This window comes from Rhinopithecus roxellana, chromosome 3 (assembly GCF_007565055.1).
Source record: "Rhinopithecus roxellana isolate Shanxi Qingling chromosome 3, ASM756505v1, whole genome shotgun sequence".
Lineage (NCBI taxonomy): Eukaryota > Metazoa > Chordata > Mammalia > Primates > Cercopithecidae > Rhinopithecus > Rhinopithecus roxellana.
The window spans coordinates 4773866-4800315 of NC_044551.1; the positions used below are offsets into that span (position 1 = coordinate 4773866).

Below are 26450 nucleotides of genomic sequence, written 5' to 3' on the forward strand. Positions count from 1 at the left end.
TGTTTCCCCTGTTGTTTGTTTTAGCTGAGCCCTGCCCCCAGAGGTGGAGTCTATAGAGACAGGCAGGTTTCCTTGAGCTGCTGTGAACTCCACCCAGTTCGAGCTTCCCAGCGGCTTTGTTTACCTACTTAAGCCTCAACAATGGCGGGCGCCCCTCCCCCAGCCTGGCTGCTGCCTTGCGGTTAGATTGCGGCAGACTGCTGTGTTAACCATGAGGGAGGCTCCGTGGGCGTGGGACCCTCCCGGCCAGGTGAGGGATATATTCTTCTGGTGTGCCCGTTGCTTACAGCGCAGTATTGGGGTGGGAGTTACCCGATTTTCCAGGTGTTGTGTGTCTCAGTTCCCCTGGCTAGGAAAAGGGATTCCCTTCCCCCTTGCACTTCCCAGGTGAGGCGATGCCTCGCCCTGCTTCAGCTCTCGCTGGTCAGGCTGCAGCAGCTGACCAGCACCGATTGTCTGGCACTCCCTAGTGAGATGTCCCCAGTACCTCAGTTGAAAATGCAGAAATCACTGGTCTTCTGTGTCGCTCGCGCTGGGATTTGGAGACTGGAGCTGTTCCTATTTGGCCGTCTTGCTCCGCCCCTCACATGATCTATTTTAATTATTATAAAAACCAGGTAAAGATACATTATTATTCCTATTTGAACTGAAATTCTGAACATCATTTTAATTACTCAAGGTTTCACAAGTTGTGAGAGAAGATTATGATCTTTTCAAGTTATGCTGTAAAATAAGGATTTCTGTTAGAAAACAACAAGTAAAATAATTAGACTACCCCCCATGTTATCTATCCTCTGTTAGCTGAATATTCATCTTAAAGTAGGGCCCTGCCACGCCTTTCTCCTGCTAAGAGTCTGCATTGGTTTCCTACTGGATCAAATCCAAGCTAAAACTGGCGCTCAAAGCCTCATATAGTCTCATTTCCCCTTAATCATCTTAGGTTATTTCCCTCAGCTGCCTGTAACAAATCCTCTGCTCTAGTCAAGAAGTTTCTCTTATTTTTTTCCTTCCTCCTTATGGGCCACCCCTCCTGTGTTAGGCACCCGTCTACTAGTCTGCCCTTCTTCAGGGACTTCCTATTTCTTCTCTGATGTTCCTTTCAGGCATGAATGTCATTCCCTTTTTTTCCTGCTTATCCATACACCTTATGGACCTATCTGTAAGATCCACCTATAAATTACACACTTTGGTTTTCATGTCCCTAACCTATAATAAATAAACTCTCTCATTTTTCTTTTCTTACTTTTGAACTTATCAGGTGTACCACACAATTTATTAATCCTTAGCTAATTATAGACTGTAGTGTTCTATAATTGTTTCTAGTGTAAGACTTGTTCTCTAAACAAGATTCTAAGTGCTTAAAGAGATTTATGTCTTACACTTTCCCGCCTATACTTTCTAGAGTAGAGGTTGTTTTATTAAGAGATGCCCTACAAATACTTGGCTTTTCATCCTGTATAGGTATGAGTCCTGCTATTAATAGAAACTATGACATCATTTTAGGATAGAGAGTAAAATGTGGTTTATCCAGGAGCAGATCCTTCCAATCTGATATTAGTTTTGTGCATTTTATGAGCACACATATTTTCAGAAAGTCACTGGAAGATTTTGCTTCCACTATAGTTGAAATTTGAACACCAAACGTTCACACTGTGAAATGTTTGTATGAACACTTTTGAGAACTTTAGGTGAAAGATGTAGTGTAAGTGCAAAGTATGCATCTTCAAAAAGCAAAATGTAAATGCAAATATTTAGAAATTCCAAACAAAGCATGGGAAATTTTGGGTATATTGCAAGACCAAATAATTCATCATTCCATTTCTAGAGCACTAGAAAAGGTTGGGAAATCTGTCCTTTGAAGCCTTAGAGTATATATATTTTTCTCTTTAGCCCTGTTTCCTTGAGGAGATGCCTGTAGCAGTAAAGGTAATCTGGAAGGCTTTGAACTTCTGAGACAGTGTTAAGCATTTTTTACCATCAGATTAAAGGTGGCAAAAGCTAGGGATGATCTGCAGGTGACTTCAAATCAGGGTGTTACACTGCAAATCCATCTTTTAGATGAGATAAGTCGAAGTGCCAGTGAATGTGTTTTGGTGGAAAGAAAAGAAGCCGAGAGGGTCAGGATGCAGAAGTTAGCATTTTTTCAAGAAACGCTGGGATAGAATTTCTTTGTGTGGAACTGTACCATGTCTGGAGATACCTCACTTAATGACATTAATTGAATACTGTGCAGTTTGTCCAATTTTCAAAATGAAGTACATTTATGATTCTTCCCTGTCAGGCATATTTATTGCCTTTTCTTTCTTCTTTTTCTTTCTTTTTTCTTTTCTTGAGACAGGGTCTCACTTTGTTGCCCAGGCTGGAGTGCAGTCAGTGGCGTGATCTCGGCTCACTGCAACCCTCACCTCCCAAGTTTGAGCAACTCTCCTGTCTCAGCCTCCCCATTACTACAGGCACAGGCCACCATGCCTGGCTAATTTTTTTTTTTTTTTTTTTTTTTTTAGTAGAGATAGGGTTTCACCATATTGGTCAGCTTGGTCTCAAACTCATGACCTCAGGTAATCCACCTGCCTTGGCCTCCCAAAGTGCTGGAATTATAGGCATGAGCCACCGTGCCGAGCCCTATTTTTCAGGAAAGTTTTGGGAGTGTTCTGAAGGTTGCAGAGGGTCCACGTTATCTTTAGAAGCTTTCTCTTTAGTGTCCCTTTGAATGCTGGGTTCAGCTTAGTGGATAATAGGTGGGTCAGGCTGGGTGCATTTTTATACTTTGTGGTATCAGAATTTGAAAACAAGATCTGCTTCAAGGGGAGAAGCAGGTCCCACTGGTAGAGACAAAAGGATGTTTTGCCAGTTTGCAAGTACATTGCAAGCTGAGTGCAATGTACTGAAAGAGGAGTACTAAGTGCTAAGTTGCACATCTAAGCCAGCTGTCACTGGGGAAGGTCCTGCAAAGGCTCACAGGTGGCACCCCATGGGCTGGCCCATCATAGCAAGACAGAGCCTGAGAGTGGTCAGTTTTTGGTGCTCCAGGCAGTGGGGCAAGAAGCTCGGCTCAAGTAGGCCTGGCAGCTGACACGGGACCCAGCCTCTGAGCTGGGGATGACAGTTGCAGACTTAAAGGAGCTCTCAGGCGGAAACCTGGGAGACAAGGAAGGTGGGGGAGTACGATAAGGACCAGCTGTTGAAGACGGGGCACAAGTGGCTACAAAAAAAATAATAATCTCTACAGATAATAATAGTAAAGATAGCTAACACTTATTGATGCTTACCATATGTCAGAAAATGTCCCAGGTCCTTCACACATTTTAACTCTATCAATCCTTAAAGGCTGGTACTGCTATCATCCCCACTAGCAGGGGATGTAAACTGAGTCACAGTAAGGTGGAATAGCATTGCAGAACTACACATCTAATTAGTGGTAGAATAGACATCTTAATCCAGGAATTCCAGTTTAAAAAGTCTGTATGCTCATCCTCCAAGCTATCCCACCTCCAAGTACTAAAAAGTGACACAAAATAAATTGAGTCTTTACAGTCTATTGGAAAGGGCAAAAGCTTTGAGCTAGAGAGATAAAGATTTGGATCTCACCTCTACCACTTATTTCTGACATTTTGGGAAAATCATTTGATTATCTTAGATTTGCTATATCATCTGTAGAATGGGGGAATGCTACTCACCCCACTGATTTTGAAGAACGAAGTGAAATAATAGATATAAGCTAATTAGACTGCATCTGGCAAGAAGCTGCCACTCAGTAAATATCTGCTTTCTTTCACTCTCTAAATGCCCATTCATATAGAGCTCTTTCAGTTACTTCTGATTGGAAATAGGATTATTCTGGGGCACAAGTCTGGGCTAAGCTTGAGATAATCAGGGAGGCCACAGTTTTCAACACCTGTGAAAATAAGAATAAATAGATAGAAAAATAGATGATAGAGAGAGAGATAGAAAGAAAGAAAATAGATAGATAGATAGATAGATAGATAGATAGATAGATAGATAGATAGATAGATAGATAAAAGAAGCCACAGGTTGTAGTGAGAGGTGAGACAGCACCTGGCTGTTTCCTACCTGCTTACCCTTAAACAATGTGGTGCTTTCTTCTTTTACAGAAAAATGTGCTGGCAAGTGCTTTCGTGTACAGTTAATTCAATCAATAAAACTTTGCATCTTAAAGATGTAAACTAATGCTCACTTCAGGAATAATAATTGGCAAATTTAAAAATTATGCATTTTTATAAACATGTTAATAATCTTTTGCTTTTAACATTTTGTGCTTTCATTAACTTTGTTAGCACTCAGGAGAACTAACTGAAATGCTTCTAAGTTTGAATTTCTATAATTATGCTAGAATTTCAAAGCCTACCTTGCATAGGATAATGGCTAGGGCATAAACATTACATCCTATCTCTAGTCAAGGCATGGATACCTGTACAATCTTTCATATGAGAAGCATCAATACAATTCTGACTATAGAATTTCATGATCATTCTTTCCACCTACAGCTTTTTTGGATCTTTAGCTGCAAATTACATTTAAAGCTATTACTCTGTATACTTTTTCTGTACTTAAAAACATATTTGAGGCAAAAAGCCCAAGTGTTCACTGTAGAAAAAATAGATTACATTAGGCACAGAAATTAAAAGAGAAAAGCCACCCACAATTCCAGTACTAAATAGTAGCAAATTTTGAGGTATATCCTTCCAGACTATTTTCTATAGATGTTGAGACATAGTACAGAAATGGGATCATACTCTACACACAGTTTTGTAATCTGTGCTCCTCACTCAGCTATCTATTACAATAAACACCTTTATATTCATATACATTATCATCTGTAATAACCTCATTCCATTGCATTTTTGTAGCAATACTATTTAGATAATCTGCTATTGTTAAGTATTTAATTTATTCGCTAGACTGGGTGTGGTGGCTCACGCCTGTAATCCCTGCACTTTGGGAGGCAGAGGCGGGTAGATCACCTGAGGTGAGGAGTTTGAGACCAGCCTGACCAACATGATGAAATCTGTCTCTACTAAAAACACAAAAAATTAGTAGAGCGTAGTGGTGCCTGTAATCCCAGCTACTCAGGAGGCTGAGGCAGGAAAATCACTTGAACCCAGGAGGCAGAGGTTGCAGTGAGCCGAGATTGCGCCACTGCACTCCAGCCTGGGCAACAAGAGTGAAACTCCGTCTCGGAAAAAAAAAAAAAAAATTATTCACATTGTTTTTATTATTATGAACAAGACTTTGACTGTTATCTTTGCACATCCATGTATCCTCTTTTCATACTGACTCAAAGGGCATGCGTATTTATCAGACTTTTGATGTATTTGCCAAATACATGTCTAGAAACAGTGTGCTGACTATACTCCCTCTGGCAATAAATGAGCGCCTCAAAACTGGATTTCTTTTTCTTTTCATGTACCATCTGATAGACAAAATAGGGCATCTCCTTATTTTATTTTTTATTCATTTGTTTTCTTGCATGGTTGATTTTTCCATATCATTAATTTAAAATTTGTAATTTATCCTTTTCTGTAAATTCATGGTTCTTTTCTCTCTTTCTCTCTACTGGGACACATTTATTTTCCTTACTGATTTTTAAAAGTTCTCCATGTTGTACCTCTTTAACTATAAAATATGTAATATGTAATATTTTCCCAGGTTGTATTGTATATTAAAATTTTTTGATATATAGAAGTTTTTATTTTAAAGTTGATTAAATCACAGGCTGGACGTGCTGACTCACACTTGTAATCCCAGTACTTTGGGAGGCCAAGGCAGGGCAGATTACTTGAGCTCAGAAATTTGTGACTAGCCTGGGATCCATTGGGAAACTCTATCTCTACAAAATTTTTTTTAAAAAATTAGCCCAGTGGCCTGCACCTGTAGTCCCAGCTACTAGGGAGGCTAAGAGGGGAGGATCACTTGAGCCCAGGAAGCAGAGGTTGCAGTGAGCTGTTTAATGGCACCACTGCACTCCAGTCTGGGTGACAGAGCCAAACCCTGTCTCAAAAACAAATACATAGGTAAATAAATAAAATTAATTAAATCATTTTATTCATAGTTTATGCACTTAGAAAAACATCTGGCATATATAGTGCTCAGAAAGACCTTCCTCACCCTTAGAGAAATAAAATGTTCACATATATTTTCTTTGAGTATTTCCATAGCTTCCTTTTTCACATTTAAAGTTTGAATTCATCTGGACTTTATTCTGGCATAATATAAGTATTAGGCTTATATTCCCAAATGATTATCAAGTTGTCACAGTATAATTGATTAACCTGTGTTCCACATACTGATGAAAAATGTTACCTCTGTCTAACATCATATTCTTATGTATAGTTGTATCTCTTTTGTGTTTCTGTTCAGCTCTGTTGGATTCTATTCTAGTCTGGTGCCAGGATCAATTATTATAATTATTACAGAAATTACTCCTTTGTTAACATTGTCTTTCAGAAATGTTCTGGATATACTTACATTTATTTATATGAGGTTTTAAAATACACAAGCAATGGGAGACAAGGGGGAATTGCAATTGGGGGTAAATAAAGCAAGTTTGGAAAAATGTTGATATCGTAGCTGTGTGATGGGAATGTGGGACTCATGATCCTGTTTACTCTGCCTGTGTGTATGTGTGAAAGTGACGATAACAAAACTTTGTATAAATAGTTAGATAAATAATTCAGATCGGAACTGCATGTAATTGGAATTGTACATGCTTTCCTCTTTAGAAACATTTTTTTTTAATGTCTCCTTTTATGTACTTCAATGAAGTTTTGTAGTTCATTTCTTCATATAGTCCCCCTACCTTTCTAAACAAACAAGCATACAAAACCTAAGAAAGCATCTTCATGCCTAGTTTTTAAGTTGTGTGTGTATGTGTGTGTGTGTGTGTGTGTGTCTGTGTGTGTAGCAATTATATTTCAAATTGTTGGTATATAGGAAAACATTGATTTGTAATCAACCAAGTTACTTAACTTAAAAAAAAACTCTTTTTTTTTTTTTTTGCTTTCTTTTTGGGAAGTCTTTCAAGTAGAGAATTCTGTGGTCTTCCCATAGTGATAGACTTGCCTCATCATTTTCAATATTTATGATTCTCCTTTATGGGATTTATTAGCACTTTAAACACATTGGCAACTGAGGGTGGTGGTAGTGGGTGTTTTTCTGCTGCTCCCAGCTTTAATGAGAATGTCTTCCATCTTTGGTCACTAAGCAAGACATTGGCTATTTGAGGAAGATATGACTTTTGGTCCCATTTTATTAAATCTTAAAAATCAGGATTCAGTGTTAAGTTTTTTCACATGCGTTTTAGATATTCTTAAAAATGATTATGTGTTTTTCTTTGCCCTTGGTCTATTACTTTAATGAGTTATATTAATAAATTTCTTACTATTAAACCCTTCTTATATTCCAGAGTGTGTAAACTCATGAATAATATAGATCCTGTGTATTGTCTTACAGAAATTCCCTAAATTGATGGCATTGCTCCATGAGTTTTCTATTGTTTCTTGCTTCAAAGTGAATTTGGGAACAAGGAGAGTGAAATAAATGGACCGAAATTTCTATCTCGTACTGGAAGTCTGGCATACTGGCATTGACTGTCATCTATAGTAGAGTCAAATGTACTGACTGAAATTCAGATATGGTTAAACAATGTGGCTTTTATTTCTTATAGCAAATTTTCTAGCTCTAGTTTCTAGCTGTAGAGCCATGTTCCCATTGATGAGGTGGGGAAAAACACCCAAACTTTAATTCATTTTGGAATTAGAATAGTTTCTTTGGGGTCAGTGTTAAAATAATTGAAAGTTTAGTTATATATCAGAACTGTTTTTCTCCTCTTCAATGACTTCTGGTGTCTTCCTTAAAATATAAAATAACTTCTGGGTGCAGGAGAAAACATACATGTCCTGGATTTATACTTACTAGCCATGTAATCTTGTGCTGATCATTTCATCTTTCTCTACCTTGATTTCTTCATCTGCAAATTGGATATTAAAATGATAACTATTTCTCCACATCCTCTCCAACACCTGTTGTTTCCTGACTTTTTAATGATTGCCATTCTAACTGGTGTGAGATGGTATCTCATTGTGGTTTTGATTTGCATTTCTCTGATGGCGAGTGATGATGAGCATTTTTTCATGTGTCTGTTGGCTGTATGAATGTCTTCTTTTGAGAAATGTCTGTTCATATCCTTTGCCCACTTTTTGATGGGGTTGTTTGTTTTTTACTTGTATATTTGTTTGAGTTCTTTGTAGGTTCTGGATATTAGCCCTTTGTCAGATGAGTAGATTGCAAAAATTTTCTCCCATTCTGTAGGTTGCCTGTTCACTCTGATGGTAGTTTCTTTTGCTGTGCAGAAGCTCTTGAGTTTAATTAGATCCCATTTGTCGATTTTGGCTTTTGCTGCCGTTGCTTTTGGTGTTTTAGACATGAAGTCCTTGCCCATGCCTATGTCCTGAATGGTACTACCTAGGTTTTCTTCTAGGGTTTTTACACTTTTACACTGTTGGTGGGATTGTAAACTAGTTCAACCATTATGGAAAACAGTATGGCAATTCCTCAAGGATCTAGAACTAGATGTACCATATGACCCAGCCATCCCACTACTGGGTATATACCCAAAGGATTATAAATCATGCTGCTATAAAGACACATGCACACGTATGTTTATTGCGGCACTATTCACAATAGCAAAGACTTGGAATCAACCCAAATGTCCATCTGTGACAGACTGGATTAAGAAAATGTGGCACATATACACCATGGAATACTATGCAGGCATAACAAAGGATGAGTTTGCGTCCTTTGTAGGGACATGGATGCAGCTGGAAACCATCATTCTTAGCAAACTATCACAAGAACAGAAAATCAAACACCACATGTTCTCACTCATACGTGGGAACTGAACAATGAGATCACTTGGACTCGGGAAGGGGAACATCACACACCGGGGCCTATCATGGGGAGGGGGGAGGGGGGAGGGGGGAGGGGGGAGGGATTGCATTGGGAGTTATACCTGATATAAATGATGAATTGATGGGTGCTGACGAGTTGATGGGTGCAGCACACCAACATGGCACAAGTATACATATGTAACAAACCTGCACGCTATGCACATGTACCCTAGAACTTAAAGTATAATAATAAAAAAAAATTAAAAAAAAAGTTTAATGAGGAAAAAATGATAACTATTTCACAGAATTGTGTGGGAATTGAATTAGTTAATATATTTTAAGTGATTAGAACATTTCCTGGCACATAGCAAATGTCCCATAAGTGTTTGTAAGTATAATAATAAAATTGTGATTGTTCTCATAGTGTTAGGAGAGAAGTGGACTTTGGTTCATGTGCCATTTTCCAGTTGCGTGCTCTTGGGATGATTTGGTGCCTGTCTCTTCTGCCTCCACTTTGAAGTATCTGAAGCTGGTTTAATGCTCTTATTCTGTTCTCTTGGCATAAGCAAAGAATAGGAATTACATCTGTTTTTGCCAACTAGGTTGGCAGCCAACTCTTGCTGGGAATATGGGATCTCTTTCCTAGTAATATTTACGAATGAGATAATCTGTAACAATATCTTGGTATGGTATGATATGTTGTAACATTATCTTCATCCTAGCAGAGTTTAGATGAGTTAGAAATTGAAAGACCCTTTTAATACTAAGTTTCTTTCATTCAGCTACTTCTGTTTCAGACATTAAATTTGGTTTTACTTTTTCATTTATATACTTTTGCTTATATTACTTCTTAGTGAATTAAAGATATTTTTAAAGAGAAAATTCTAGCTTTTCAAGCATCATTGTCCTTTTGAAAAATTGAACTAATAAGCGCTGAGATGATTAAAGGGTAGCCAGATCCTTAGAAAAGAAATTGCCATTTTCCATTTTCATTAAGAAATTCATCTGTTAACACAATAATATTTATGAGATTTTTCTGTTGTGCAATCCCTCATTCATCGCTTATCGCCATTATGAATGAAGAGAGAGCAAAATCTAATTCCAGGTGCCAGATGGGTGCCACACAAATGGCAATGATTCAGCACAGGCTCCAGTTAGAGATACCAAGCTCTGAACAGCTATTTGGATAATCAGAAGATCTTGGTGAAATGAGGTGAATTTTCTTCCGTGTGTCAGATCTTCCACTTGTTCTTTCTCTATATTCAGAGCCTTTCAATTTGCTATGAAGCTTGGTATCTGCTTGGTCCTAGCAGTTCAGAGAGGGTGTTACAATTAAAATCTTACTGGAAAAGTGATGGTTCATTTTGAGGCTCATTGAATGAGTCCTTGAAGAAGGAAGCATCAGAATGAAAAGGATTTCAAATCTCTGGGTGTAAGGTTTGAAATGTTCATTTGACCTCACTGATGACTGTGGAAAATCTTAGGCCTGGACACAGAAACTGAAGATTAAATCGTGTACTATAATTGAGTGTCTCTAGAATTAGAACAGGCTCATTTTGAGGCAGTGTAATAGCAGACTAACAATCCTGGGAAGAGTGCATTTTTAATGAAACATTTTTGCAGGGTTAGTAAAATCCGGATCTCCTAAAAAACCCAATGCTTGCTTATTCTAAGATGAGAAGGATAAGACATAATTCAAGGCTCTTCACTATACCACCAATAGGTTTTACAATAAATTTTGAGCTCCTCTATCCTACATTTTGAAGGATTAATTCTAACTGTAATTTACCTTGATTCTTAGAGCTCACTGAGGCTCTTGGTGTTAAACACATGTCAGGGGATAAAGTAATATAAAGCTCACATTTAAGGGGTGCCTTCTTAGAGTTAGGTACAGTGCTTATATACGCTGACATGTAAGTTCATCATTTAGTTTACACAGTAGTAGCCTTGCAATGTGAGTTTCAATATCTACATTTATCTTGATCCTGAAATTGACATGCAAAAGGGTCAAGTAGTTTCTCATGGCCCTAAAATTAGAAAATGGCCAAAACAGAATTTGACTCCAAATTCTTTAGAATGTGGAACATGACTGATTCCAAAACTTAAAATTCCACTGATTAGTTTTGTCTCTTCATCTCTCTAAACTAGCATCTCTTATGTAAATTACCTTTGTTTAGGAGATATCTTAGAGTTCTTGTTTTATAATGGGGTGAGAAAAAAATATCTCCTTAAGAACGAAAGCAGTTAAAACAAGATACTACGCTGAAGGAGCTGAGTTTATTTTATCTACCATATATACACTGACTATGAAAGAAAAAGAGTATATTGAAAATGATTCTCTATTGGCAGAAAAATATTATAGTTTATGCTCTACTAGATCTTGGTTTTGTTTCTTGTTATTTTTAATGTCTATATAAATTGATAAAACAGTAAAACTCTGAAAAGAAAAAAGAAACAAATTCTTTGCCCCAATTTTTTTCTGCTATTTTATTTTTAATGTCAAAAAGCCAACTGCTCTTTATCATTGGTTAGAAATTTGCTCCAAACTAAGGGGCATGGACAGTTTTCAATTTGTGGGTGTTAATGACTCCATCACAGTGGGCTCATTCCCTTGCAAGGATGCTAATGGGCTGTTGGTTCCTAAGAGACAGAGGACTGAGAGGTTTTGGTTTCTACTCATAGTCTTTGGTTTCTTGGCTGTGTTATTTTCCTTGTTTATGTTTCTTTTAATTAACATTAAGTTCTTCATTTTATGCCTTGATTTTCTTCTGTTTGTACAGTCTGCAGGCAATGACTCCTTGGGTAGCACTTGTTAATTAGGGAGAAATGATAGCTTAAGGGTACTTCCTGACTTACTTGGTGCTAGGATAAAAGTTGTTCTACTGAAGCCCCATTAGAATAACTTTTATGTACCTGCCTCAAGTAAGATCTGCATGATGCTCTACCAATTCCTCTTTTGTCTCTTTTATCTTTACTTTAACTCTGGTTTGTTTTATTTAAATTCTCATTGTGTCCCAAATAATCTAAACCAAGAGTATTATTAGGTCTTAAAATAATTCACTTTTTTTTTCTTAAGGAGGCTATTCACAGTAGATTTCGTGCGAGAATAAAAATTAGAATTCATTGCTGATTGATTAAATAGAAGCAACTAAAGAACCAAGGGGTATGTTGATTTTAAAAAGGAACTTCTGAAGGTATCTGACTCATAATTACCCAGAGATAATAATTTTGGTTCTATAGTTCAGATTGAGAAAGCTACACATAATAGAACGCAGGATCTATAGCATGGATTCTCTTTCTCAATTTCTCACTATTTCTCACTCTCACCTTTCCTTTTCTCTTTCAGCTACCTATTCCTGTCTATCTATCTATCTATCTATCTATCTATCTATCTATCTATCTACCTATCTATCTATCATCTGTCTATCTTATTTTTGCTAGAGAGGCAGAATGGTTCATGTTTTAGAACCGAGTTGGTCTCATGATACAAAGTACAGACTATGATATGTAATTAATGATTTGTAGACCATAGTCTCTGCATACATTCTACAACCCTCAGTGAAATGCCATTTCTAATACTTCTCAAATTTACAAGTATTCAAACAGCAGATTTTACTTTAATATGGGACAGAAAAACATTATAAAGAATAAAAGGCTCAATGCCTTGATGAACTCCACTTTTCTTTGTAGACAGTAAGCAGCTTGCACCAGAGATTTTATGGGGATCATCTTGCTATCATTTTATTTTCCTCATGGTGACTCAGAGAATTTTATCCTGAGGCTCTCAATGGATCTGTTATAGTCAAGCTGATGATGACACATCTCAGAGGCTCGTTCCACATTGGGCCTCAGGCCAGCAAACTACGAACCATGCTGTCCTATGATTCACAGGACAAAACTGCTCTAGATACCTCCCACTACCCAGGCAGGAAGGGCACCATAATGAGGCAGTGGGAGGGTGTATGGCTAGAAAAGTTGCTAAAAGAAAGCATTTGTTGTAACTTTCTTCTCTGCTGTGGGAGGCTAACACCAAAGCAAAGTATTATCAAGCAACAAACCCTACATTTATGAGATATTAATGCGAATGTCCCTGGACTTTTAATTAGGGTGGAGAGTTGTGTTTTAGAGAGCTGAAATTATTTTAGGTTGGGGGAAAGGCCATAAAGCATGGAATCCTCGGAGGAAAGTAATTAATTTACAGCTCAATGACTGAGCTGTGCCATTTTGAAATATTGGTCAAGGTGAGCATTGAAAGAGTGGGTACTTTGGCATTTCCATACGCTTGGGAGTGAAGAATTAGGCTATTTGGGGAGCCAAATGATATGCTTTTATTTCCAAAAATGTCATTTATTTTGTAATAAATTTGTACTGAAATTGAAAGTGGTTTGTGTTCTCTTACATGTGACCACCTGCATATTATTCATTCAATGGTCATTTATAGCATACTTTATAGGTGTGGAATTCCACAGACGCCTTTTCTGCAGGGACAAAGTTCTGACTAGACGCACAAAGGAGATGAAAGGAACCGTCAATGTCTACCTTCATCTTCCTTTTCCTCTACGTGGGGGAAAACATCAGTATATGAAATGGCATTTGAATAACTTAAAGAGAAGTGTTCACAAGAGCAGAATAACTTGGAACAGGCTTTGAAGTCATTAGGTGTATGAATCACTTGCTGCCTCCTCTGGGGTCCCACATCAGCTATTCTGAGATTCTGTCAGAGTAGTTAGTATATTGTGTTATTTGTCTCTGTCCCCCACTAGACTTAGAGTTCCATGTGGAGACAGATTTTTATCATATTTATCTCTGCATCCCTGGACCCTAGAGCACAGTTCATTGCATACCAGAAGTGTCCAGTAAATGTCTGGTGAATAAATTAGTAAAAGAGTTTGCTGTTATCATTTTGGAGGAAGAGAAGGGAATAGAATGATGGTTTTATATGGGCATAAACTACAAAGGAAATGATTTGATTCTTTTCAGTCTGGAGACAAAATGTGCTTTTCTTCTCATAATTCTCTTTCAATTCAGCAGAGATCAGTATACATTTACTAAGTATATTTTATGTTGTGATTATATATATAAACATGAAATGTTTTCTAACCTCAAGGGACTTAGAGTCCAGGGCAAGGTAGTCAGTGACGTACAATTAAACAGATCATTTTGATGTAATTTGACAAATATACTGTGGGAGGCATTCAGGAGGCATTATGGAGGGAGTAAAAAGGGATATTAGGTCAGGCTAGCAGTGGGAATGGGGCTGGGATATTGGGAGAATCAGGAAACTCTTCCAGGGGGAGATGACACCTGAATTGAGTCTTGAAGCAGAAATAGGCAGCTATCCCCTACAGCATAAATTGATAGATTTTAAGGTAGACTTGAAGTAGGCAGTGTTGGTGACAAGAAGAACATTAGAAAGTGCCTGAATTTGTGTAGATAAAACTCCGGAAGACTGTAGTAGTGGTAGACCCCTCTCAGTGTATGAGATATGTATGTGGGGGGTTAAAGTATAGACATGGCAACAAAAACAATGAAAATTAGTGGATTTTCAAGAAATATAATCTAGAACAGAGGCTCCCAAGTGCCAATCAAAGTGGTGGTGCTCTTCATCCTTCATGATTATTATCTGAGGTATTGGCCAAAAGTAGATTCCTGAGTACCTCTCCTCAAAGTTCTGATTCATTGGAGGAGAGTTAGCCATCTGCATTTTATGGCATTCCCTAGCTAATTTTAATATGCAGTCACATTTGGGAAATGCTGATAAAATGATAGCAATGGTATCACCCATATTTTAGATGTGGACAAAATAAGAAGACCCCATGAAGTAGAAGTTGAGCAGTTGGTTGGAGAACCAGCAGAAGACAGAGGAAGAGGGAGTTTCTAGAAGCAAAAACAATGTGATTATAGAGAGCTCTAGTCAGATAATTTGTGAAGAGTTTATTAGATTTTGTAAAATGGAGATCTAGGATCTTTGGAGAAAGTAGCTTAAGTGTGGAAGGAGTAAAACTTGCTTGCATTGGGTTGAGGGGTAAACGGTGGGAATAAGGAGGTAAAGAAAGTTAATAGACATTTTTTCGAATAACTTGATTTTGAAGAGAAAGAAAATGATATCTCGAAGAGGGAGAACATAGGGTTATAAGGATGATTTGCTTTTTGCAAGAGGAGAGACTCAAGAGAGTATTTAGATCTTGAGGGGAGAGAGCCAGTTAGAATTAGAACAGATAGGGGAGGAAAGACAGGCATAGGAAGAAGACAGGACTTCTCATAGGAGGAGAAACACCTCACTCATCCTCTCAGACAGGGGGAAAGGAGGTAAGGCAGAGTAAGCTGCGTAAAGAAGGAAGCTGAGGCATAATTTTTGATGGGATATTCAGAGAGACATTAAGAGGCTCAAATAATTGAAAGGGAACAAAGCTTGTTGAAACTAAATCTAGGTAAAGAGCACTATTGTTAACTTATTATTTAAAAAATATTTTTCTTGAAAATTGTGACAGCTTTTTCTACCTACATTGCATTTATTTTCTACCTTATAATAATATGAACCTATTTTGTAGATTGAGCTCCTGTTGATCCTATAAAACCCAAATCTCTTGCTTGCTGATTCAGTTGTTCATTTGCATTTGTCTCATGTTCCATGCATTTTGCATTCCCAGAAACTAGCACAGGCAGGGAGGCCTCAACAACTGATTGATTTCCTAGGTGAAGTGGAGCCTGAAGATTTCCTTTTATAGACACCATTACTAGATCTGAAAGAAAGAGGTAAGTTAATTGATACCCAAATGGAGGACGAAGATAGCAGAGTCAGGGAGAGAGAACTTAATTTTAGCCATCTATTTTCCAACGGGGCTTTTCTCTGGTCTATAGATTCCCAAAAACAAAGTCTAACACTGGGTATGAAATAGCAAACTCGAGTACTCAAACACAAACAAATGAGAAAGCAGTCTAACAATTCCACGAACAAAAACTAGCACTTTTGTATATAGTCTGAAGTAAGAAGAGACGAGTAACTTGTTTTGTATTCTCTCAAATACTTTCTTTTAATCCGACTTTTAAGTATTTTTTTCTAAGTGTTGAAAATTTGAGAAGCCAAGAAACACAGAAACGAGACAGAACTACCAATAATACTGTACCTACATATAACTACTAATATTTTGCTAAATTTTAAAGTCTTGTCTCTGTGCATAACTTTTTATAGGATAATACTACACATACAACTTTAATCCTACTTTTTCACTTAATATTACAACATAAGCCTTTTCTCATGTAATTGAAATATCTTGCAAAAGATGTGATTTTCATTACATAGTACATCATGAAGTTTCTCATATTTCATTTAGCAATTCCTTTACTATTTGACATCTAAATTGTTTCCAGATTTTCATTATTTTAAGTGGTACTGCTAGAAGGCTTCTGCATACAAAGCACTTTCCATATTTCAAGTTACTTCCTGAATTATGATATAAAAGTGTATAATACCACTAAAGCTTTTGGTATGTATTATCAAATTCCCATCCAAAGACTTAGGTCATTTGGAAAGCTGATCAGTAATATATGAAATGCATATCTAATTATATACACACTATTTTATTTTTAAGAACTAAAATAATTTTTAAGCAAGACAAACAAATATTGAGATTTTAATTTTCATTTCATTCATAGTGAGATTGAATATATCCCACATTTTGATATAATTTTATTTCCACTTTTGCAAAATTTCTACTTATTAATTAAAATGTTCATTTTTATAGACTGATACCTCGAATTTTTAATATATTTTGTAAGTGGTACAATGTTATGTTACATATTAATACTATGGCAAAGGCAAAATAATGATAATGAATTCTTTCAAACTTAAATATATATATATATATTTTTTTTTCTATTTTTTTTTTTTTTTTTGAGATGGAGTCTCACTCTGCCACCCAGCCTGGAGTGCAATGGTGCGATCTCAGCTCACTGCAACCTCTGCCTCCTGGGCTCAAGTGATTCTCCTACCTCAGCCTCTTGAGTAGCTGGATTACAGGTGCCTGCCACCATGCCCAGCTAATTTTTGTATTTTTTTTTTAATGGAGACAGGGTTTCACCGTGTGGCCAGGTTGGTCTCAAACTCCTGACCTCAGGTGAACTACCTGCCTTGGCCTCCCAAAGTGCTGGGATGACAGGCATGAGCCACCATGCCTGGTAGAAGTTATATTTTTTAATCATACAACTTGCAGTGTGGAAGAGACTTTACAATGTACCTTATTCAACCCTGTATTATTAGTTCGTTTTCATACTACTATAAAGAACTGCTCAAGACTGGGTAATTTATAAAGATAAGAGGTTTAATTGGCTCACAGTTCTGCATGGCTGGGGAAGTCTCAGGAAACTTACAATCATGTTGAAACGCAAAGGGGAAGCAAGGCACTTTCTTCACAAGGAGGCAGGATGGAGAATGAACACAGAAGGAACTACCAAATACTTATAAAACCATCAGATCTCGTGAGAACTCACTCACTATCATGAGATCAGCATGGGGAAAAGAGCCTCCATGATTCCATTACCTCCATTTGGTTTCTCCCTTGTCACCTGGGGATTATAGGGATTATAATTCAAGATGAGATTTTGGGTAGGGACACAGCCAAACCACATCAAAGCCTCAGTTGAAGGAGATTAAACCCATACAACAATTATTGAAAAAAATGTTAGCTAGTAGACAAGTTTGTGGTACAACATACTTTTTGTTATTTGACTTCAGAGTCAGTAGAAATCGATGTGACTCGGAGCAGCAGGGCAAGTTGTTATTAGAAATAAGGGCTTTTGCTGGACTTTGAATAGAAAGAGTTCTGTAAAATGAAAGAAACAACAATTAAAGGGCATGAATCTAAGGCTAAGAGGTAGAAATGCACGTGTCTCAGGTGCTGCAGAGATGAGACCAGCCTGACGAGGGTAGAGAGCTGGTGTTGGGAGATAGGATGTGAGCTAAGGCCAAATTAAGTATGCAAATCACAGATCACTTGACTCTTCTAGTTGAAACACATCACTCTGGAGTTCCTACTGAGCATAAGCTACATCTGATTATACAAGGCCATCCTTGTGGTTACAGGTAGATTGCACTGACTTTGGCACGTTTCAAGATGTTAAACTCTGCTGGGAAGACTACAAGATACATCTGGGTTGACAGATGAAACTAGTTTTAGGAAAAGCCACGCATAGGGCAGTATCATCAGCTGGACACAGGACTGGGCATGAAATACAGGGTCCTCTCATTATTGTGTTGTCCCAGGCAGTCCTATGACCTTAGGCAGACTGCTTATGTTCCCTACACTTCAATTACCCTATTTGTATCCTAAGCTCTTTCTACATCTCAGATTCTATAGCCTCTAGCAGGAGCTCAGATAAAGCATAGCTTCAGATAAAGAGCACCCTAGAGAAAATGTAAATAGCAGGAAATAACTATTGTCATCTTTAGATCTGGAATAAGAAGTCCTTTCTTTTAATTCACAATTTTAGAAGGTATGAGGAGATATCGGGAACTTTCTTCCCTTGTTTCTGCCACTAATGTAGCAGAGGGCCAACTGAAGCAGATGTTCACATTATCTATCTTACGTGTGTAGAGAGCAAATTAGTGGACATTTAAGAGCCCAAGGCAATAATTCAAACATTCCCATGAAAAAATCTGCTTTTCCATCCTTGTATGTTTCTTTCTTTTTTAAAAAAAAACTTTTAAAGTATTTAGTTATTGCATTGCCTCCTCCTAATTTCTTTCCTGCAGATACTTTGGTGAGTAAACCTGGATAAATTAAGCCTGTTTTTATTATATTCCTTTGGAGTTGTCTTTGATTGTGATCAAACTTCTCTTCTTATCCATGCCACATACATTCATTCTTCATTTAGATTAGAATCTAATCAAGGGAAGAAACTGCCAAGTTTGGTTTCATTTTGATGTCTACTTTATGCAGCCCTAGAAAAATCTATCTTTTGATGAGTTGGAGACAACAGTAAGTTCGAGACAGAACTAATACATTACACCTTGATCACTCATAGGCAACTGCACCCAAACAATTCTTTCCCTTCTCATCAAGAAAGTTTGTTGTTTATCTGAGGGCTTAGTACTGTGCCTGACACATACAAGGTGCTCAATAAACTTTTTAAAAGCAATGCATCTGAGTGACTTTATAATTCAGCAGTTACTACATGAACTGACTTGCTGTATAGAAGAAAAAAATGTTAGTTCAAAAAGAGGGAATAAAGAATTCTTCTTAAATATATAAAACATGTCCTGTTCAGTAGCTTCTCTAATATTTGTGGATGATTGGAACCCCTTTTCATTCTTATATTTAAGGGTGTCATTATGTATGGGGACATTTGCTGTTTCAATACATAAATTTATATTTGCAGGGAACTTAAAGTCCCCAGAATTTTTTCTGAGATATTGTCTGATTAATCCCCATAACAATGCTGTGAGGTGGGTTGTGGAGATACAAGAGAAAAAAGGGAAAGGATTTTCCTAATACTAAACAGTTTGTGTATATGACGTAGCAATGAAAGTAGAACTTACTTCATCTGCTGACCAGTTCAAGACATTTTCTGCTATATAAATCTTTAATCTCTAGGATAGAACCTGTCTTAATTCCCTTTGCGTCGACACAGCAAAATTTATACAGGTGCTCCATCTCTAATTCCATCTCTGAATATTCCAGCACTAGCTGTCTTATCTACCTCCTCTCTTCATTTTTATTTCTAAAGTGTTCTCCCTGAAGGAGCCGACTCTTCCTTCTTTCTAATTAACTTTATGTGGAAACTCCTATCGTAATGAAATTGCACGTGTGAGTATTCTCTTGCCTGACTTTCTTTTTAGTGCACCTGGAGGAAGAAAGCTTTCTGCAGTCTAACCACATTATCTTTGCTGAGAGAGAAACTTGTAGGAACTAGGATAAATGCCTTCCTGAGAGTCAACCTTTTCATCAAACATTTTTTAGTTTAGGCACAGCTTTGATTTTTGCAGAGGTTACCAGTTGTTCATAATTAAGATTCACTGGTTCATGCTATTGGCAGCAAAGCACTACGGAAGAGTAGACAAAAACGTGGACTTCTGAGGCAGATCTGTCAGGTGTGAATCCTGGTTCTGCCATTTCCTGGGCAATTTCCTTCATTTGTTGGTTCTGATTTCCTCTTTTGTGCCATGGGATAACATGTTGACAATGTCCACCTCACAGGATTATTGGAAAGTTTAAGGATAAATTGCAGATTTTTTTAAGGATAAATGAGGTGGCAGAACATGCAATCCTCTTCATAGACTGCAGAGTGCATCTACCGTTTCCTCTCCATCTCCACTCTCCTCCCTGCCCTACCTTGAGGGGCTTTGTACCCTGGAAGGTTGACCAGTGAGATGTACATCTTCCTCCTTTGCCCTCCTGCTTGCCTGCATTTGGCTAGTGGGGAGTCCTAGCAGGAGACAGATGGAGAAAGGAAAATGAGACTGCGTGCATCTTCTTATCTCCTTCCTTTTAGGGAGACCTGAGGCTAGCTGTGTCCCAGAGAGCAACTTCCATTTTAAAGGCAGCCCATTCCGGGTGATGCTTTTTCCTAGGTATGGGCAACCCATCCCTCTTAGGGTGAAAACTTTGCTATTGCTAGTTCCAAGTACTGTGCCATCCTTTGTGGATTCCTCTACCCTACCAACATCTCCTTAAAGAGTCTCTTTGTTGAACCTGCTGTAAATTATCCTAATATAAGTATGCTGTCTGTTTACTCCTGGACCTTTAACTGATAGGTTGTTCATACTGGTTAGTATAAAATAGATCTGCCCACATATGTATTATTTGAGAGAGGTTAGCATTTGTAGGAGAAAAAATAAGAATGGGCTGGTGTTGCTTGCTATTTGATACTAAGAGAATAAGAAGGTAGTGATGATGGATGATGATAAATATATGATGATGATGATGAGATCCAAATACCTCCTATGAGCCAAGCATTCTCCTAGACAATAGTTTTTACTTCATTTATTTTGAAAACACATATGTGTATTACTATCTTTCTTTTGCAGAACTGGAAAAAGTTCAGATAAATCAAATAATGTACCTAAAATCTACATAGAATGCCAGTGGAAAGCTGAAATTCCAATCTATACCTATCTGGTTCCAAAGTCTATACTCTTCTAGTAAGGCTAGGTGCCTTCTAGCTATACAGGGTGAGAAGAGCTATTCCATCAGCAGTCAGTTTTCAACTGAATCTCTTTACCTATTGAAGTTTCTGTAAGTTCTAATTTCCCACAGGAAAGTATCTGCTAATGATGGTCTTTAAATGATTTCAAGGCAAATTTTTAAAAAACCTGGTTAATTCAGCAAAGCTTATCAGGTCAAATCCATTATTTGTCTGATTTGACTGATTTGTTACCACTGAGTCACTAGCCTAGTAGGACAACTATTCCATGGTTGTCCCTAAGGCTACTCATTAAATACTGGATAAATAAATAAATATTTTGAATAAGTTTTTCTCTGATAATATGTAAGCTTCCCACAGCTGTTATCTAAATTTTTTCTCCCTAGATATGTAATATTTTGTTCACAGTTTATATTATTTCTGTTCAATTCCTAAATTAAATGAGTAACATAATTCCACATTTTCTGGGACCTATAGGATGCTAATTTGTAAAGGTGATTCAATTCCTGGAGGTGTACTAGCTGAGAACTTTCCATTTGTGGATCAGCTCCTCCCTTCAAATCCTGCTCCTTTAGAAAAATTCCGTACACACTCAGAGAAACAGTATTTATCTTAGCAACTCACATTTGATTGTGCATTTTTCTTTAATCTTCAGGCAAGCATTTCTATCAACCTTGGAAGAAGGCTTTGTCCATTGTTTGCCTTTGAGTCCCCAAGTTGCATCTAGAGATGTTCTTAGCTGCAGTGAACTTTATTTCTCTGTTTCTACCTCTACTTTGCTGTTATGGGACCTCTAACCTCCCGCAAGGTGTCTTCATTTTATTTTGAGAAGACTTGAGAGGGTGACTCACATATATTCCAAACAAGTATTTTCAGCCTTTAAAAAGGCTGTGTTCCCTGCAGGCTTCTCTGTTTTCATTTTGTATGTTTTTTTTTTTTTTTTTTTAATGATACATAGTTACTTTGTTTTTCATCTTTTAAATGTATAATTCGTACTACTTTGTACTTTAATATTTTTCAATCATTTCAGCAAAACCAGCTCCTTCAGACCTTCACTGCTGTTACTCTTTTCCTTAAGTCTCAGGCACATGTTTTTTGAGAAGCTTAGAACAAACCCAAATGATAGAACTACATGCCACTGTTAACATCAGTCTACACCTACAATATTAGCCTAAACTTGCAATATCAGAGTTTTTGTGGTTTGATCAGGCCTTTTATCCTCTTTCTCTTACAGTAAGTTCTTTCCCTGAAAGCACTTCAGCCCACATGCAAATATACCCTATAAATATGTAGGTTGTGTCCTGATGTAAAAGAATATCGTAAATGAAAACAATACGTACAGCTATTCGATTTGTTCTATCTTCAAAACTGAAAATGAAGAATCTCCATTGTAGTGTCTAGAAGAAAGCAAAGATTTGTTAGATAATGAGGATATCAATGTCATTCAAGTGGCAATTACTCTGGAAGATTCCTTGAAATAACAGTTACTACTTAACAGTTATTGCTTATGCTTTTTGTTCTCATCTTCTCAAGTATTCCTTACAACCACTTTGAACTAAAGGGGTAGGGAACTCACTAAATTTACTGAAGAGTTATTGGATTGGCTTTAATGTACTATTGATTATTGTCAGTGAAACAAGAGGCAATGATTCAGTTGCTCAGAGGGCTCTTTTCTTCACATGTAGATAAGATTCCTCCAGCAGTGGATCACCTTAGTGATCCCTTAGTGAAAAATTGTCGAGTCCCTAGCTGTCCCAACAAGAATCAACATATACACAATTCAGTTTGCATCTTCATTTTGTACATGTAACTTTAGGTTATGGCTACCATATCTGTGTTTTTTTTTTTTTTTTTTTTTTTTTTTTTTTTTTTTTTTTTTCAGCCACTAAAACGGTAGAGTTGAATATTTAATAGAAAACAGATGGTGCTTGAAATCTCTAACTTACATTTAACAAAAACTGTTTTGGAAATGTTGCTTGTGTATATGTTTTTATTGTTTTAAATGCAGTACCGTTTTAGCCTGTTCCCATGAATTATTTAAGAATTACTGTCCCAGTCTAAGAGCATTTCAAAGTGCATGTGTTAATCATATACTTGATTAAACATTTCCTTCCTTTTCTTTTCAGCATTCCAGTTGGCTTTTGAGTGGATACTTGCAGTGAGAGCATTGACATTGGAAACACTAGTTCCCATTTTAGTTACTTAAAACACCACGATGAAAAGAAATACCTGTGATTTGCTTTCTCGGAGCAAAAGTGTAAGTAACTTTTGTTTTCATCTGTTTTCTAAACATGTGTACATATAACATTTTAGTTTTGGTTTTGGATTTTAATACTATACTATCATGATTAGGCTTGTGGGAAACCTTTAGTTAACTTTCAGTTTTCTGACTGTATACAGCTTATTAACAAACGAAGACTTGTTTGTCTATGTGGCCTGGTTAGCATTTGATGAAAATTCTTTCAACTAGTTTATATCTTACCATTCATTCATATAAGTCTACTAGCCTGATATTGAACACTCTAGTTTTTTAGTGCATGCAGAAAATATATGATTAAAAATCAAAACATAGGGAATTTATGTCTTGAATATGAAACCTTCTGGGCATGTCCAAAATCATAAATTAAACTTACGTCATTAGGTACTTCAACCAGTAACATTCTGAAAGTTCTTCCCTTCCATGAGCTTTCAATCCTGGCATATATATCTAATTACTTCTTTTATCTTTTTTTTTTTTTTTTAAACATTTTAAGGTGAACATCCTCAGGGCTCTACTGAAGGTTAAACCTTATTTCCAATTACGTAGCGTTCTTAAGATACCACAGTCATGATACTTTTAAAATTTATATTAGCTCGTGGCAAAAAGCAAATAGAGCAACTCAAAGAAAGCTACACAAGGCAAGGATGAAAGCGATTGTTAATTTCCATCAAGCAAATGCTAAGAACACATCCCTTTGTTCATTTACCCAAGGGGGTAGGCATCCAAACAGATGTAGATGTGACGTAGGAATATTCATTTGAAGGCATCAGAAAAACCACAAATGCAAACACATTTCTCTAGTATGAGAACACTTTGTGTTATAACCAGTGATTCTATTGTGATGGCCCAAGGTCATCTTTCATCCTTTCTATGGAGTGACCATCCAGCTTTTAAGGGTGAAGCATGAGTATGTGCAGATAAAGTGTAGTATGCCTAACTGTGTTTGCTAAAAAATGAGGATTTGCTGAGACATATGCCAATCCTTTGACTGAATACTGTGTTTAATAACTAACCAAGTAAATTCAACAAACTCTGAGGGATTGTTCAAATTTATGTGTTTTGCTGGTTGGTGTTTGGTTGTATGTATTATTGCATAAAAGAAGGGCCCTGGCTTTGAGCTTGGAATTCCTTTTATCATCATACAGTCACTCACTGTAATAGGTGACCAAACTGCAAACACATCTTACTCTTATGGAGTTTTCTTATTATAAATTAAATATGAAATCAAACTATTCATATAATGTTTTCTTTTATTGAATTTCAGAGACATGTGATCTGAAAAAGATGTGTAAAGGCAAAAGGGAGAATATTTTGAATAATTACAAATATGTCATTAAACATTTCCCTATTCTTGGAGGAAAACATTCTGAAAGCAAATGATTAACTGAGCCATGACTTTAAGGAACTGAGACTACTTAATGATGCTAGGACATTTCCTATTTGTATTTGTTTAATGCAAAAAATTTTATCTTGGTGGAAACGGTCAAGTTCCAGATTAAGAGAACCTGAGTTGGCCTACATTTGTCCAAGGTAAACAGTAGAACTCTCATTTCACTGCTTTGTAGCTTCTTGAGAATCCACTGGCATAAAGAAAATGCTTCCACTTAATTAAATGATCCTAAGCAGAAGTTAATGTTTATCAGAAAAAAGAGCCAGACTTATTGCCTAGTTAGAAGTTGTCACTTTAGGGCTATAAAATTTTATTTTGCTCTGGTCTGAGCATGTCACCCTCCAACGCTTAACATTTTTGCCATAATATAATCCAAAATTGTAGACTTAGAGGTAGATGTTTCCTGCTTTTGATGAAGAAAGTTTAAAGAATTAGTTCTCTTTAGAATCTGAGGATTTTATCTTTGGTATTATGACCTTTGAAAATCCAAAGAAAATGTTAGAAATTTAAAACAGTCTCTGTTCCTCCCTACATGCCTCTCTGTAGGTCTTGCATCTTTCATTGTGAAAATTTAAGGCATACAAAAGAGGTAGAAAAAAGATCATCCTTAAACGATCACCTTATTTGGTGAATTCTTCTCATGAGAGCGGTTCCAGTGTATCTTGGAAGACCATTTAGTCACTTTTCAGCTCAAACAAATCAGGCATAAGATGGGTGGTTAAGCTATGTGAGAGTTCTGTTTCCTACCAGTTATGAATTTCTATGATTCTATGCCATGTTGTGCTCATTCATAAGTTGAATTGAAGACCAGTTCCCAAATAAATAGAAAATCAAGGCATCAGGGCAAAGAGAGTATATTAATCAGCTTGGGCTACAATATACCATAGACTAGGTAGCTTAAACAGAAATGTATTTTATCACAATTCTGCAGGCTGGGAAGTTCAAGATCAAAATGCCAACCAATTTTGCTCCTGGTAAGCGCTCTCCTCCTGGTTTGCTCATGGCTTGCAGAAAGCTACTTTTTTCCTGGGTCCTCACATGGCAGAGAGAGAAAGCAAGCTCTCTGCTGCTGCTTCTTTTAAGGTCACTAGTCCCATCATCATGGCCCCACCTTCATGAATTAATCTAATCCTAATTACCTCCCAAAGACCCCACCTCCAAAAACCATCACAGTGGAGGTTAGGGCTTCAACATATGTATTTCAGGGGGACACAAACATTTGGTCCATAAGAGAGTTTGATTTTGTTTTTTTTTTTTTTTTTGAGATGGAGTCTCGCTCTGTCACCCAGGCTTCAGTGCAGTGGCGAGATCTGGGCTCACTGCAAGCTCCGCCTCCTGGGTTCACGCCATTCTCCTGCCTCAGCCTCCTGAGTACCTGGGACTACAGGCGCCCACTACCATTCCCGAATAATTTTTTTTTTTTTTTTTTTTTTGTATTTTTAGTAGAGACGGGGTTTTACCATGTTAGCCAGGATGGTCTTGATCTCCTGACCTCGTGATCCACCCACCTCAGCCTCCCAGAGTGCTGGGATTATAGGCGTGAGCCACTGCACTGGAGTGCAATGCTGGGATCTCGGCTCACTGCAACCTCTGCCTCTCAAGTTCAAGCGATTCTCCTGTCTCAGCCTCCTGAGTAGCCGGAATTAGAGGCATATGCCACCACACCTAGCTAATTTTGTCTTTTTAGTAGAGACAGGGTTTCACCTTGTTGGTTCGACTGGTCTCAAACCCCTGACCTCAGGTGAATTTGATA

The 26450-nt window shown here is 37.3% G+C and overlaps 1 protein-coding gene across 1 annotated transcript in view; it reads left to right on the forward strand.

Moving 5' to 3' along the window:
* The window catches only part of PDE4D (phosphodiesterase 4D), a 1457192-nt gene that overhangs the window by 183004 nt on the left and 1247738 nt on the right, over positions 1–26450 (forward strand). Inside the window, exon 2 of the mRNA XM_030926718.1 lies at positions 23174–23304. Coding sequence (XP_030782578.1) covers positions 23263–23304 — 42 coding nt within the window. The 5' untranslated portion in view covers positions 23174–23262. The remainder of the gene's footprint in view (positions 1–23173; positions 23305–26450) is intronic.